Genomic DNA, 15,019 nt, shown 5'->3' on the forward strand with positions numbered 1-15,019 from the left:
CACAGAAACGCGGTGGCAACGTGGGCCCGTTCTTAAGCGTTTCGCCGGTTCATTGGGAACAGCACGGGCACTGGCACGCGAACCGGTTCCTCGGCTGTGGGAAAGTGGCATTTGTGTACAAGATCCTTCTCCTCACTTACAAATCCCTCAATGCTTTGGCCCCTCAGTATTTGTCTGACCTCTTGCATCCATACAAACAGCCCCAGACACTACGGTCCTCAGCCATGGGTCTGCTCTTTGTCCCTCGCACCAACCTCTATACCTTTGGGGACAGAGCCTTCAGTGTGGCAGCCCCTACTCTCTGGAATGTTCTCCCTTCTCAGCTTAGCAATACCCCATCACTGGACACTTTCAAGAAACTGCTGAAAAATAACCTGCTCATAAAAGCCTTCAATTCCTAGGGGTTTTATTTTCTCCTTTTTTGCCAGGCCCAGGTCCAGCAGCTTAGAGACCAGCCTGGAGGGGACTATGATGTTGAATGCTGAGCTGTAATCTACAAACAGCACTCTCACATAGTTCCCCTTACCAGTGTCTATGTGCGAAAGGGTCTTGTGGAGGAGGAAGGATATGGCGTCATCTGTGGATCGGTCTGGCCTGTATGCGAACTGTAGTGGGCCGAGGGTGGTGGGCAGTGAGGAGGTGATGAATGTCTTGATGAGTCTCTCAAAAATTTCATCACCACAGAGGTGAGTGCTATGGGCCTGAAGTCATTGGGGCTGCTGGGGTGTGGTTTCTTTGGGACAGGGACTATAATGGACTTTTTGAAGCAGGTGGGAATCACACACAATTTCAGTGAGAGGTTGAATATCACTGTAAACACAGGTGCCAGGTCTTAAGGACACGTCCGCTAATACCGTCTGGTCCAGCCGCTTTTTGGTGTTTACACTTCTAAACACCCTTCTCACATCACGTTTCGTCAGTGAGTGTCTCCGCCCCTCTGGCTAGGAGCGCAGCAAGCTGCAAATAAGTTGTTGAGTTCATCAGCCAGAGAAGCATCGACACTCAGCAGGTGGGGGTGTGGTGCTTTGTAGTCCGTGATGCTGCGTAGTCCCTGCCACTGTTCCCTGGAGTCAGACTGTTGTAGTTGCTGTTCCAGTCTGCGGCTGTAGTGATGTTCGGCCTCTTTCACCGCTCTGCGGACGTTGTATGATGCAGCCTTGTAGTCCTCCATGTTCCCAGAGGCGAGGCCGGAGTTGTAGGCAGCGGTGCGGGACCTCATAGAGTTGCAGACAGATTTATCCACCCATGGCTTCTGGTTGGGAAAAGTCCTGATGGTCCTCCTAAGCCAGGGGTTGGCAACCTGTAATCCGGAAAGAGCCATTTGAACCCGGTTTCCACGGAAAACAAAACAGTGAGAGCCGCAAATACTAGCGGAAGCCGGTAGCCGCTACCAGAAGCCGGTAGCGGCTACCGTGAGTGAAGCATATATTGAGAAACTAAAATAAATAAATAAGTAAAATGATTTTATTTTAATATTTCAAGATCACATTAATGTTCCAATTTAAAACTACAACAAAAACCGAACTGACAAAAATAAAATGCACTTCAATTGGATACTTATAATTTACTTCCGCGAGCCGCACAGAGCCGCAGATTAAGCCTGAATGAGCCGCATGCGGCTCCGGAGCCACGGGTTGCCGACCCCTGTTCTAAGCGATGTGTCATCAACAACATTCCCAGTGCCTTGGGTCATGTGATGATGCACATAATGATATGGGTCAGTGACCACCTCCAAGGGTTTAAATACCTGGGACTGTGCACCGTTTGGTTTTAGAACCGAAGAAGCCTCATGAATAAGAGGTGAAATGTATTAAAAATTTATATATATAAATAAGTGCATATTTTTCAAGCTCTTGAGACAACCATGCCCTGGATGAGTGAGAATCTACACAGTCATGTGTTCCTGCTATTGAGGATCCTTGCCATGGCCATCTTTAGTTGATTGGTAACAATTCCATGTATATTTCAGTTTTTTATTGATTGCAAATTATATTTATATAAATAATTTATTATAAATTCATGCAAATAGTGTATGGCAGTCAGAATGACCGCCTGTGAGTGTTCTAGTAGTTCTAGAATTCCGGGAGTTCTAGTGTTAAACTCTTGTCCGTTTGCTATTACACCTCTGGCATTCCACTGTAAAATAATCTTATTGTGCTCTCTCCTGGCCCTCCAGCCTGCCCACCTGTCCCCAATCTCTTATTAACATGCTCCCAGGATATCTGTTTTGTATTTCACTTGGTCTGTGCAATTTATTACATAAGCACTGAACAAAATCATTTTCTCCAGTGTAAGTGCTGTATGAGTTTCCTCTCTGTTCTAGGTCTGTTGTTGAAATTTGACCAACCATTCCCATCTCATCCATTGGCTTCTGCACTTTTTTGACAGCCTCTGAGTAACTTAAGTTTTTTACTTTTACTTTTTTTTCTTTTACTTGTTTTATTTACATAGCTTTCCTCCTAACCTCACATCCCCCATAGGGTACCCCGTGGTGTCCACCAGTTACATTCAACTTATATATTATCACATTCATATCTGTGCTTACCCCCACACTTAAGGCACCTCTGCTTCCCTCAGCACACTACAGTGCTGAAATCTCTGTCATTTGTAGCACCTGAGAGGAGCAGGGCAACCCGATACATCCTGTCTTGACTGGAAAAAACAGATTATTGGAATTCCAAAAGCACAGATAAGCTATCAACTGTCACCCCATCAACTTTTTTTTTCCACTGCCATGAATACTCCATTTGAGCTTCTCTAGATCCTCATCCACTGGCATTCCTGTAATCACTCCTCCACATTCATTTAGTCTCTGCTAATATCTTTCTTTCTCACTGTTTTCTTACACTCTCAGTGTTTAACACTTTGTCTGCTTTTCTGTTTTATCTGCATGCTTCTATCTTTGAGAATTTTGGCTAGTTGCTTCTTTTTCACTTCCCTATAAAAACCTATTGGACTTAAGCGCATGCCTTTGTCTTCCTTCCTGAATTTCAGGATCATTTTATAGTATTCTCTGAGAGTCTTTTGGACTATAATGCCTTCATCTGAACTGTTTTCTTCTAAACTTCATTTGCTGCTCTGTGTCTCCAACAAACTTCTCTCCTCTATCCTGCTTTCCCCTCTTCCTGGCCCTCTCCCACTAGAAACCGACTTCCAGTCTCCTAAATCCATGTCATTGTCATCCTCTACCTGAGATGCCGTTCCCGTCCAATCACATACCAGCTTATGTCAACCACCGAGTCTGTGATCCCAAATCTGTCATCAAAAACCAAAAATGAATTTTGTTTGTAACTGCTTAAATCTTACACTCTCCTCTTACCCAGCTTTGTTTTTCTTCTGCTCTGGTATTTAACAGCAGCTTACATCCATTTGTGTAGCATTACTGCCTCCTACAGCTTCAGTTATTGACCTTTCACTCTGACAGCTGTTGTACAAAGTGATATTCTAGTGAAGTCTGGTTGATTTCAAGAACCTAAATAACATTCTTCTCTCCTGTACTGAGTCTCCACACATGATCACATGTTTTAAATTGACCTCTCCTAGCCCTAAACTTTGCATACTTGTACTTAGCTCTTCTTGCATCACAGTATTCCCTGCATGAAATCAAGACATGTTCTATTGTTTCTTTCCTGACACTGATTACAACAGCCAATTGTGTACTACCTCATAATCAAAACCATACCATTTAAATTACTGTGTCCAATTTGAAGTCTGCTAATGATCATATGCTCCTTCATGTTAGTGTTCCAGCCTCTCATCTCTTCCACCAATGAAATCCTGTTACCACAGTTTGGTTATTTCTTTACATGCAATGCTTCTCCCCTTTGACTTTGGCAATTGAATCTCTACGGTATATTTCCTTTACTGACTGATTCCTTTTATACTTTGTCTGCCCTTTCATTGCTAGGAATCCCTGTGTGTTCTGGTATCCATGTGAATGTTGTGCTTTTCCCTGCTCAGTTAACTGATAAAATTTCATAAACCATCTCCAGGTGCTTGCTGGCTGTCCCTGTATCATTAGATGATAATGCTCACAGTGAATCACTGTATACAAGTATCTTATTATGCCTTACAACTTCTGCCCACTGCACACAATTCTGCCACATATACACTTAAATAATTAGATATTCTTCTACCTATGCTGCTCTTATATGGGGATAAACAATGCTGCCCCTTCCGCCTCTGTTTGAGGATCCTTAAAGCCATCTGTGAAAAATCTGAATGTAATCCCTGTACCAAATCTGCTGCTTTATTCTTGTTCTTAATATTTAACAATTCCAAGTCAACATTCCTCCTCCCTCCACAAGCAGAGCACACAGTGTTGCTGTCTTCACTGCCCCTAAATAAATCCTAAGGGGTCGCACCTGTATAACATCTAATTTGGATAATACCAATTTGGCTGAGGATTCATACAATACACATATATACTATATCCTTGACTTTATTAATGGGACATACACTACTCACAGGGATATTTGGCTTTTGGGTGAAATTTCATTACGAGCCTAAAATGCATTCAAACCTTTACAGGTGAACTTAATGTGACGTTCTCTAAGCTTTTGAATGCACATGTCCAACTGTTAAATGTTTCAGAACTTTTTGCATAAGTTGCTGTTCTCTAACGAGGAGCTTAATGGCAAAATTCACAACAGGTGTTTGATCCTAGAATCGACCAATAAATGTTCTGGTTCATGATGAGGACGACTGTTTAAACACCAGCTCTAATTGAACCAGGACATTTATTGGTCGATTCAAGGATCAAACAGCAGCCCCCAAAAGCGAAAGGTTTTTTTACTATTTCTAAATTATTTTCACGTAACTTCTTTGTTCCCTTATTTTCTTGCAAAGCTCATAACTGTATTTTTTCCCCACTATTTCCCTTTTTTTTTTTTTTTTTACATGGCTTCCTGCAATTTTTTTTAATTACACAGTCATAATTTCTTCCTCTCTTCCACAGAATCCCATCGTCTGCAAACAGTACTTTCCCATGTCCAGCTGAATCCTGTGAAATACATCATTTATAATTACAGAAACCATTGTTGGACTGGTCACACTGCCTGGAGATGTATGAATTTCTCCCACATGTTTATCTGAGAGGTCTGCCCCTATTTTAACTTGGATCAATCTCCAATTTAGAAAGTCCATTATCCAGTTAAACATACTGATTTCAGATTTATTTATTTAAAAGGCACAATGCATATTGATGAATATCGCAATGTAAAAATTATGGTAAATGGACTAGTTCTTATATAGCGCTTTTCTACTCAGTATGAGCACTCAAAGCGCTTACACGTTTACATTTAATTATCTAACATTCACACACATTCATACTCCGACAGTTGCATCGGAGAGCAACTTGGGGTTAAGTATCTTGCCCAAGGATACAATGGCATGTAGCTTGGAGTAGCTAGGAATTAAACCGCTGACCTTCCGATCAGTAGGGGACCTGCTATACCTACTGAGCTACAGCCACCCCAAATTAACCCTCTCTTAGTTACTCGCCAATATGCTTAGGTTGCCAGGGGCTTCCCATGGTGCGCTGAGTGTTTCTTCTTCACACACCTCTTTTCACTCTGTGTTTATACATCACTCTGTCATGGTTGTGGGTTGGTGGCCCAGGGTTTGAGTTCTTTTTTGTGTAGTTCCATTTTGTCGTATTTTTTGATGGTGGCTGTTATTATTTAGATCCTCGGTTTGTTATGGTTAGGTTTTCTGTTAGTTAGTTGTATGTTATTCAGGGTTTCTTGTGTTTGGTTTGGGTGTTTAGTTCCACTTCCTGTTTTATTTTGTTAGTGTTGTGTTCCGTGTGTGTTGTATTAAGTTTTGCTTCCCCTTGTCTCCTCTGCGAAATTATGGTCAGCTGTTTTCCCACCTGTTGTCACTCCCCTCATTAACCCTTGTGTATTTATTGTCTGCTCTTGTCCGTTTCCTTTGTCAGGTCCTATGTCTTTATACGTTTAGGTTAACGTTCGTGCTGAGTGTTTTGTATTTTCGAGTCTCCAGTTTTCAAGTCCTTTCGTGTAACTGGTCTGTCCAGCTTAGTCCTTTGTGTTTATTTGTTTAAATAAAGTTATTGTTTAGTTCAGCTCTTGCCTGCGTCCTGCTGTGAGGTCCTCCCTGCCCTGCCTGCAGCACCCAGCCATGATACACTCTGTAATTAATCATTGGTTATTAATAATTATTAATTATTAATCTCTGGCTCTCTCATCTGCCTCCCTCAACTCACTTCCTAAACTGTGGTGGCAGATGGCTGACCCTCCCTCAGCCTGGCTCTGCCAGAGGTTTCTTCCTGTTAAAAGGGAGTTCTTCTTTCCCACTGTCATCAAGTGCTTGCTCATAGAGGGTTGTCTTATTGTTGGAGTTTGCTCTGTGTTATTGTAGGGTCCTTACCTTACAATATAAAGCACCTTGAGGCAACTGTTGTTGTGATCTGGCACTATATAAATAAAAGTGAATTGAACGAACCCTGTCTGAACCTTGTGGTAATGGTAAGATATTGGCTCTATAGAAAGTACTCTTTCTCACAATAAAGAAGGCAATTATCATTGAAATGAAATTAAAACTTAAGTTAAGCCTTTGTAAAGGTGAGGAAAGACCCTCTCCCTCCTGTCATCGATAGATGCTTTGCTGGTAGATTACTGTGATCATTCACCAAGGTATCAAAATGCCACTATAATTCCTGCTGAATTTTATGAGTTGGCCTTAGCTGTGAAAGGAGCACATGCTTGTAACGTGTTTTCACGTGGATCTGGGGCTACTGTGTGAATGCCTTTTGTTTCTAGGATCACAAGGCTCCATGGTTAATCAAAGCCTGGAAGTTAAGCTCTGATCCATTCTTTTCACATATTTCATTAGTCACTGTCTACCAGAACTGCGTTAATGTTAGAATGTTTTTGGTAATATTTTACTATATGTTTCACTGTAATATGAAAAATGTGTTAATAGTAAACTTGTGTATAGAACTTGTAAGTGTGTGCATTATCGGAAAAATCTATCATTCAGAATTTGAAAATCAACAAAATTACAACAAGTTTAAATTTTCTTCGTCAATAAATAGTGCTGATAATTTTTCACTTATTACATAAAACACTTTCTACAATGCTGTTAAGAACTGTGAACTGAGAACTATCTTGAAACGCCTGCTGTATGGATCCTGAATAGCAAGTGTGAAAAACAGCCAAAAACAAGTTAGATGCACAGGAACCACCATCAAAGGGAAAAACACACCCTGGTTTATAGAGCTGTGTAAAACTGCCTGAGGTTTGGCACCTGAAAACTGTCCTGCTGACTGTTGGGGCTTATCTTTCATTCGTCTCTACACATGAATGCAACTAAAACATTATTCACAGTTTAAAACATCTATGCAAAATAGAGACCATGACCAAGGGGCCTCTTTGTATTGATGATGTAGGTACATAAAGAAAGTGATAAATAAGCATTTCTAAAGCCAACAGTCACAAGCTGTTTTACCTCCTCTGAGTCAATGCGACATGGTGAAGTGTGTAGATGCACTGCTCAGTGGTGCATTAAACCAAGTCCCTAAAAACAAAAACAGTTGCACTTTTTCATGTCAAGTCAGCTTCAGACTTCTCATAGCTGTGTGAGACTTTGAGACAACAGCTTAAGATCAAATATGTGAAACAAGTAGGGCACAACAGGCAAAAACCCTGCCCCTGGCAAACGTTTCAGCTGATTTGAACGCTGTCCGTCTCACAAACATTTCACTCTCCAAACACTGAATCATCGAGATTGTCCATGCCTATAAGGCAAAGGTTCCAAATTTCCATAAGTTGAACTAAAATAACTTTCATTTTATGGTTATTTTCAGTTTTTAAAAAGATTTCTTTCTTATAATGAGAAAATAGGTAATTTGTCAGGTGGGTGATAATTGGGGAATTGAGTGATGGGACTGACCAAAAGTTATTATATTTACATAGCCAGATGCCCTGTCAAATGTTAAATGTCCATGGACAATAGTGATATGCTTCTAAATACAACATGAACATGATGACTCTTTTTTAAGCTGCAATATGGCCAAAAATATACAACTATTTACACAACAATCAGGTGTCATGTTAAGATGCCACACAAATTATTTGAGCTGCTCCAAAAACTGGAAAAGGGATTATTACTTTTACTTGAGATTAAAGTCCTTTTGTTAAATATGGTCCAATGGGTAATTTGATTCAAAATGTTTTCATTCCTTAGCCTCAGCTGTTCCTAGGTCAGCAGAACTTTTTCTCCTTGATTCCCACTCTCATAACAATCACACATGCTACATATTTCATGACAGTGCAGTTCATTGATTTTGAGTTCCCTTAGCAAGGAAATGAGTTCCCCTTTGGCATGTGGAACAGTTGTGTTAAACGTAGCATCCATGTTTGTTTTCACTTACCTAGTGTGTCCATTTTTTGAGAATGCACAGTCATAGGAGAAGTGTGGAGAAGCATTTTTGTGTCAAAGTTACTACTGCAGTGGAAAAAATCTCAAAGATTATAAAGACTGAACCAAAGTGACAAGTTATCAAACTAATTGCAGAAGATCCCAGGCTCCACCCTGAGGCAAGTTTTGTACTTTTGCAATTGATTATTGTTGATTATTGTTATACTGATAAGAGGTGCTGCAGAATGGCAAAAATAACATTTTTAACCTAAAAATATCAAAAGAAATGGCATTAAGTTGCTTTTATTGCATTAGCCTTAAACAGACAAAGTATGGAATGTGTTGTAGCATTTGCAGGTTTATGAGAAAGAAAAGTGTTGTGAAACAAATAAAATACAGTGCTTAGCACTTTTTTAGGCCACCACCCAATGTAAGGTTTATGCCACAACTACCCTAAATTAACAGCACTGGTAATTACCCAAATAATTTTTTTTATGTTTCTGTAATGGTTAGTCCACCAGCATGCACATCCTCTTTCATCAAAATTATATTTTTAATGCTAAAATATAATTGTTACCATATCATCCCAATTGATCACTTTGTTCTCAGACTGGAGGTTTACTTGTGGTTCCTAAGGTATTTAAAAATAGAATGGGAGGCAGAGCCTTCAGCTTTTGGGCCCCTCTTTTGTGGAACTGGCTCTCAGTTTGGATTAAGGAGACACACCCTCCAGTGTCTTTGAGTACAAAAACATAAATTCAACGTGTTACTTGCCTAAGAAATAACAAAATAGTTTTTAAGTTTCAAGCACGCTTTTGACAGGTTTCTAAAATATTTGAGTTTTCTTGTTTTTATGAGAGGTGCTCTAATAAATTTGTTAAGCACTGTACATCATCAGTGATTTCGATCAAGTAAAGACTGCAACACCACAAAATCTAGAATCAAATGCACAACTCCAACTCCAGGTCAACAAGTCAACAGTGTTGGTGATTTTTTTAATGCAACTGCAATTAGTCTGATCTTACATAAATGTCAGTTATCATAATGTGACAAGTGGCAACATGGTACCTGTTGGAGCCAAACCACAGGTGAACATCAGAGGTTGAATCCTGTCACTTCCTTAATTTCCTTAAATATTTAACCTGCAAGTATTTGACAAACATGCTTCTCTATGCTCATAAGGTCCATTGTCACACAACACTAGAGGCACATGACCCAAAGTCAGAGTAACTAAAGCTCACCATCGCTCAGCAGTAGCCCAGGAACCTTTCAGAGCCAAAGAGGAGATTACGAAATAACTAAGCCACTCTCTTTTTGACTGTGATACTCAGTTTCCCTGGTGATGTGAGCCAGTTATTCACGTTGTCCCTTTTTTCACTGTCATTGTCAGAGATTTACTCCCACTTTGTGTGTTTTTGTATTTATGCGGACTTCACACCACCTTGCCTAATTTTTACCATAATGCATCTCACTACAGAAGAGACTATAGAGCTTGGACTCAGTGACCAGGGGACAGACAATCCTGCATTTGGGGTAAGTGAAATGTTACCTTAATTTACTCTAAAGTTTCCAGATTGAGATATTAGTAACAGAACTGGATATTAGACTCCAACTCTGTCACAAACACTGTAACACAAAGTCATGTCTCAATAAAAATAAAACAAAGTCATGTCTCAACATTTCGACAAGGATATGTTTGTGTATACGTATATAAAATGACTGCTTTGCTTTTACTAGCAGACTAATGTAAAATGAGCTACAGTGTGATATTCTTTCAATACAGCAGCAAGAGCAAATGTAAGCCACTCTGGAATGTGAAATCAACAAAGTGTGCGTGTGTTGCACAAAAGCAGGGATATGTAAGTGGAGCTGACTGCATGGCTGTTTATCTATAAATGGAGGGCAAAAAAGGAAAAAGTTAAGACTGCATGTGGTGTGCAAGTGTACACAGCTGAGTTCAAGGCTGATGTTTTCCTCTTCCTACCCATACCAGAATTTAGAAAGAATTTAGAAAAATGAGAACACAAAACAAACTCAACTGCAGATGGACCTACGTGTGATTCTTTCATCATCTGAAAAATGGGCCTTTATTTATCAACATTATATATAGAAGCCTCTTGCTTAGGGCAAATTTACTTCTTCACTTCTTACTCTTTAATCTACTCTATCATATTAAAGTGTGTTGTCCACATGATGCATCTAAAATTTGTCTAAGTTTACAACTTCTCTGTTGTTTGGGTCTGTTTAAACCTTGTAACAAAGCCCTAGATATTTTCATAAATTTCATCCTAGGCAACAGTTATCTAACAAAAAATGCTAAAAGATGACAATAATAAGAATATTGTGTCACTGTAGGAGACAGAGTACATTTCTGATTATATGTAAGATTTAATTACAGCAACCAAGTAACTTACTGAGAACATTTACAGTTTTCTGCAGTGTTGAGATGGGATCATCGAACCTGTTTGCATGTGAAAAATTCTGGTATATAATGAGTTCAAATCAAATTACTTACTGAGATTAGGGATGGCACGATACCACTTTTTTATGTCCGATACCGATACCGATATTTTATCTGCCGATACCAATACAAATCAGATCTTTAAAAAAAAACAAAACAAAAAAAAAATTGGTTTCAAATGCCTGGATACATTTTACGTACATCAACAGTCTCACACACATATTCTAATTTTCTGAGATACTGAATTTGGGGTTTTTATTATTTGTCAGTTATAATCATCAAAATTAAAAGAAATAAACATTTGAAATATATCAGTCTGTGTGTAATGAATGTATAAAAATGATAGGTTCAGATCATTTTAATAACTCAGAGAACAAACACACAACTCTTTTGAACTTGCGCAAGGAGGAGAGATCCGTTCCTTGAACTCAGCTCGCGGCTGAGCGGAAGTTATCTGTCCTGCAGGACCGCTTCCTGCGCAGCGCTTTTATTCGGATTTTCACAAGATCACGTGGGTTACACCAAACGCAGTTTACAGCATGTAATAAACAACATTCTTGGCTTTTTCCTTACCATATATGGTCGTAAGCATACTGTGACATGTACACATGTAACATGGCGTATACGAAACACGTATCCTATATGTGTTCTCTGCAGGCTGAGAGCAGCCTGCAGGTAACTACAACTTCCTTTGTAAAAAATGTCACCACGTGTTTCCATTTCAAACATAAAAACAACAGTATCATATGTACATAAAACAACTTATAGAAAATATACAAACAGAAGATATGATAATTCATAATAAACAGAATGGAATTTATACCATAACTCCAACAATAATATACAAATTTCACTTTTTGAATGGAATTACTGAAATAAATCAACTTTTCATGATATTCTCATTTTATGACCAGCACCTGTATGCCACAGTAATTCTAGGAGCACTGGATGTAAGATCAAGGATGCGGGATGAAGCCCTCCATTAAGAAGAAGGCTGAATTAGGGAAGCCCAGAGGGATGTTAGAGGATGCGTCACAAAATATCAAGTTGACGTGGCTGGTAGACCTAAGACCAGACCACAGCAACCTCCCAGAACAAAAAATTCACAAACTCAGACATTTAAATGGACTAGTTCTTATATAGCACTTTTCTACTCAGATATGAGCACTCAAAGCGCTTACACAACACGTTCACATTTACCCCATGCACACGCATTCATACAAGCACTTCCATGATTAATTAATTAAGCTAAGTGCTTTAATCGTCTAACATTCACTCACATTCATACTCCAACGGAACGGTCGGAGAGCAACTTGGGGTAAAGTATCATGCCCAAGGCTACATTGGCATGCAGCCAGCAGTAGCCAGGAATTGAACCACTGACCTTCCGATCAGTAGGTGACCTACTGAGCTACAGCCACCCACACTCTGATCATACTCCTTCCCTCACTATTTCCGGAGAAACAGTGAACGGTCATCAAAAGCACAGAGAGTAAGATATAACTCAAGTCTCTGCGCCCGCTTCGCGCTCAGAAAGAAGTATCAGCACCTCTTCATCGTGGTTAGCGAGACCAACACTTTAGAAACACATTTCTCAAGTTAGAAACTATAGAAATGATCCCTGAAAGTATAGTCTCATTGTTAAATGAGTCTGAAGACTCATTTAACAATGAGTCTTCAGAATGAAGAGCTCGACAGCACCAGGACCTGACGTGATCCATGCATACTGGCTGAAGAAGCTAAGAGCACTCCATGATTTCCACAGTTTCCACAACATTAATTTTTCCCATGCTTATGTCCACTAAGGCATGACTTATGACTCGTAAATTATGTGCACATGACTCAATACACGAACACAGCTCAGAATGGCATCGGAAATAAGGCCTTGAGGTAGTTAATCGTTAAACTAAGCAACCAGCTCATCTGTAAATAGTTCAGCTTGTCTTCATTTTGCATCATAGCCTCATTCAACTAGTTCTTTACATCTTTCTTCATATCATCCAAGCTGCCAGCCAATAGTCAACCAAATCATTTTTCCCATACGTATGTCTGAATGATTTGGTTACTGTTTTTTGCTTTAATTTCTTGTTTTATTGTCCTCTAAATCCAGTTTGAATGTGTTCCTATGCCTCTGAAGCACCTCTGAAAACTGAAAAGTACTGCAGTTTTGTATTAAAATTACCCTTTCTTTTGGTTGTTAGTAATGTTAACATTTATATGAAAGTGAAAAATGTGACTTAGTATATCAAAACCCAAACATATTTTTGTAACTTATTATATGATAAACCACTTAATCATGTAGACTTTTGATTGTCCACAGTGAGATGTATGCATTATCCAGAGTAACAAGCAGACATTTCAAACATTAAAGTAAGAAATTTGCCTCAGTATCTCAAAACGCAGACAAATAAAACCATGCAGCAACAAGTGAAGAACATGTTGCTCTTGTACTGAACAACTTCCTGACTTCTAGTCATACATATCTCTACTGTATGTAAATGCTGGATTATAGGCAGATAGCCACTAGATGGAAGCAAATAGTCACTGAGCAAATGTTTGTGCATGCTCCTTGGTAGAGAAGAATTGTGGTACAAAGGGGTTTGCAACTGAGTGGTTGAGACAGATTCAATGGTGATATTCCACAACAAGGTGTCAAATTTGTCTGAAGAGGTAAATTAGTGCAGGGCACAAGCTCTGAGACCCAGCAGGTTTCGAAGACAGCCTTGGTTGTGAAATGAATGTACATTGTGGTGAAAGACTTTAGTAAACTTTAGAACCTTATGGTTCGAATATGTGAAACATCCAGTTGTTTCAATAGTTCAAACCCTTTTAATACGTAGTAATTAAATACTCTGACAAAGAGATGGATGGTTTAAATTTTAGTTTATTGTTTTGAAAAGCAACACTGCAAGTGCCTTTCTATTTCAGCCATGTCATGTAAAATATGGTCCTTGTTTTGTCCATGAAATCAATACATCATATTTCGCGGGGGGGGGGGTCTCACAAGCCAGTCTCCTAGTGCCGATCCGAAGCCTGGGAAATGGGGAGGGTTGCGTCAGGAAGGGCATCTTTGCCAAATCAAACATGCACAACATAATGAATGAGATTTCCATACTGGATCAACCAGGATTGGGGTTAAGAACAACTACCTCCGGTGCTGCTGGCCAACAAGGTGCCAGTGGAAACTGTGGTATAGTTGGCTGAAGACAAACAAAGAGGAGGGGGGAAAGCGTATTAGGAGGCAGCAAGCGAGAGCAAGAGCAAGAGAAGGAAAGGCAGGAGTGTGACTGTGAGAGCAGAGACTCTATATGTAGGGACTATTACTGTGTTTACAGTGGCTTGCAAAAGTATTCATACCCCTTGAACTTTCCATATTTTGTCACATTACAACCACAATCATAAATATATGTCACTGGAATTTAATGTGAAAGACCAACACAAAGTGGTATACAATTGTGAAGTGGAATGAAAATTATACATGATTCAAAACATTTTTTACAAATAAAAAACTGAAAAGTGCGGTGTGCAAAAGTATTCAGCCCCCTTGAGTCAATACTTTGTGGAACCACCTTTTGCTGCAATTACAGCTGCAAGTCTTTTAGGGTAGGGGTTATCTTGAAGGATGAGTATGTGAATAGTGTTGTGGAGGTGAAGAGTGTGCCAAATAGGATCATGGATTTGAAGCTGTAAACAGTACTTTGAGGAGCTGATGAATGTAGAAAATGAGAGAGAGAGGAGGACAGATGGAGGATAGTTAGTATGAATCAGGAAGAGCAAAGGAGAAAGTGAGGACAGTTATGATGTTGGCCCACCCTTTGCAGCTATAACAGATTCAACTCTTCTGTGAAGCCTGTCCACGAGGTTTAGGAGTGCTTTTATGGGAATTATTTGACCATTTTTCCAGAAATGCATTTGTGAGGTCAGACACTGATGTTAGACTAGAAGGCCTGACTTGCAATCTATGTTTAAATATTTTCTAAAGGTGTTCTGTCGGGTTGACATCAGGACTCTTGGCAGTTTTTAAGTGGGAAAGATTCTTGTGATCAGTCCATAACACAAATGGTTGGTCCCCCCACCCCACCACCACCCCTCCAACCAGTGTCGCCACTCCTCCAGTGCAATCTTGACTGCTATCAGCTCACAGTCTCCAGTATCACAGTTTCATCACAGTTTCAC

At 39.7% G+C, this 15,019-nt stretch overlaps 1 protein-coding gene and 1 non-coding gene across 2 annotated transcripts in view; one reads left to right on the forward strand and one right to left on the reverse strand.

The window, feature by feature from the left end:
• Window positions 1-9,843: 9,843 nt before the first annotated feature.
• Window positions 9,844-15,019, forward strand: part of LOC115781671 (solute carrier family 23 member 2) — a 68,740-nt gene continuing 63,564 nt past the window's right edge. The window contains exon 1 of the mRNA XM_030731467.1: window positions 9,844-9,915. Within this exon, the coding sequence (XP_030587327.1) occupies window positions 9,844-9,915 (72 nt within the window). The remainder of the gene's footprint in view (window positions 9,916-15,019) is intronic.
• On the reverse strand, window positions 12,268-12,480 carry LOC115782393 (small nucleolar RNA U3). Its single transcript, XR_004020133.1, has one exon. It is a non-coding gene; the product is annotated as a small nucleolar RNA U3 (small nucleolar RNA).

The sequence above is a fragment of the Archocentrus centrarchus genome, chromosome 6 (assembly GCF_007364275.1).
Source record: "Archocentrus centrarchus isolate MPI-CPG fArcCen1 chromosome 6, fArcCen1, whole genome shotgun sequence".
Classification (NCBI taxonomy): domain Eukaryota; kingdom Metazoa; phylum Chordata; class Actinopteri; order Cichliformes; family Cichlidae; genus Archocentrus; species Archocentrus centrarchus.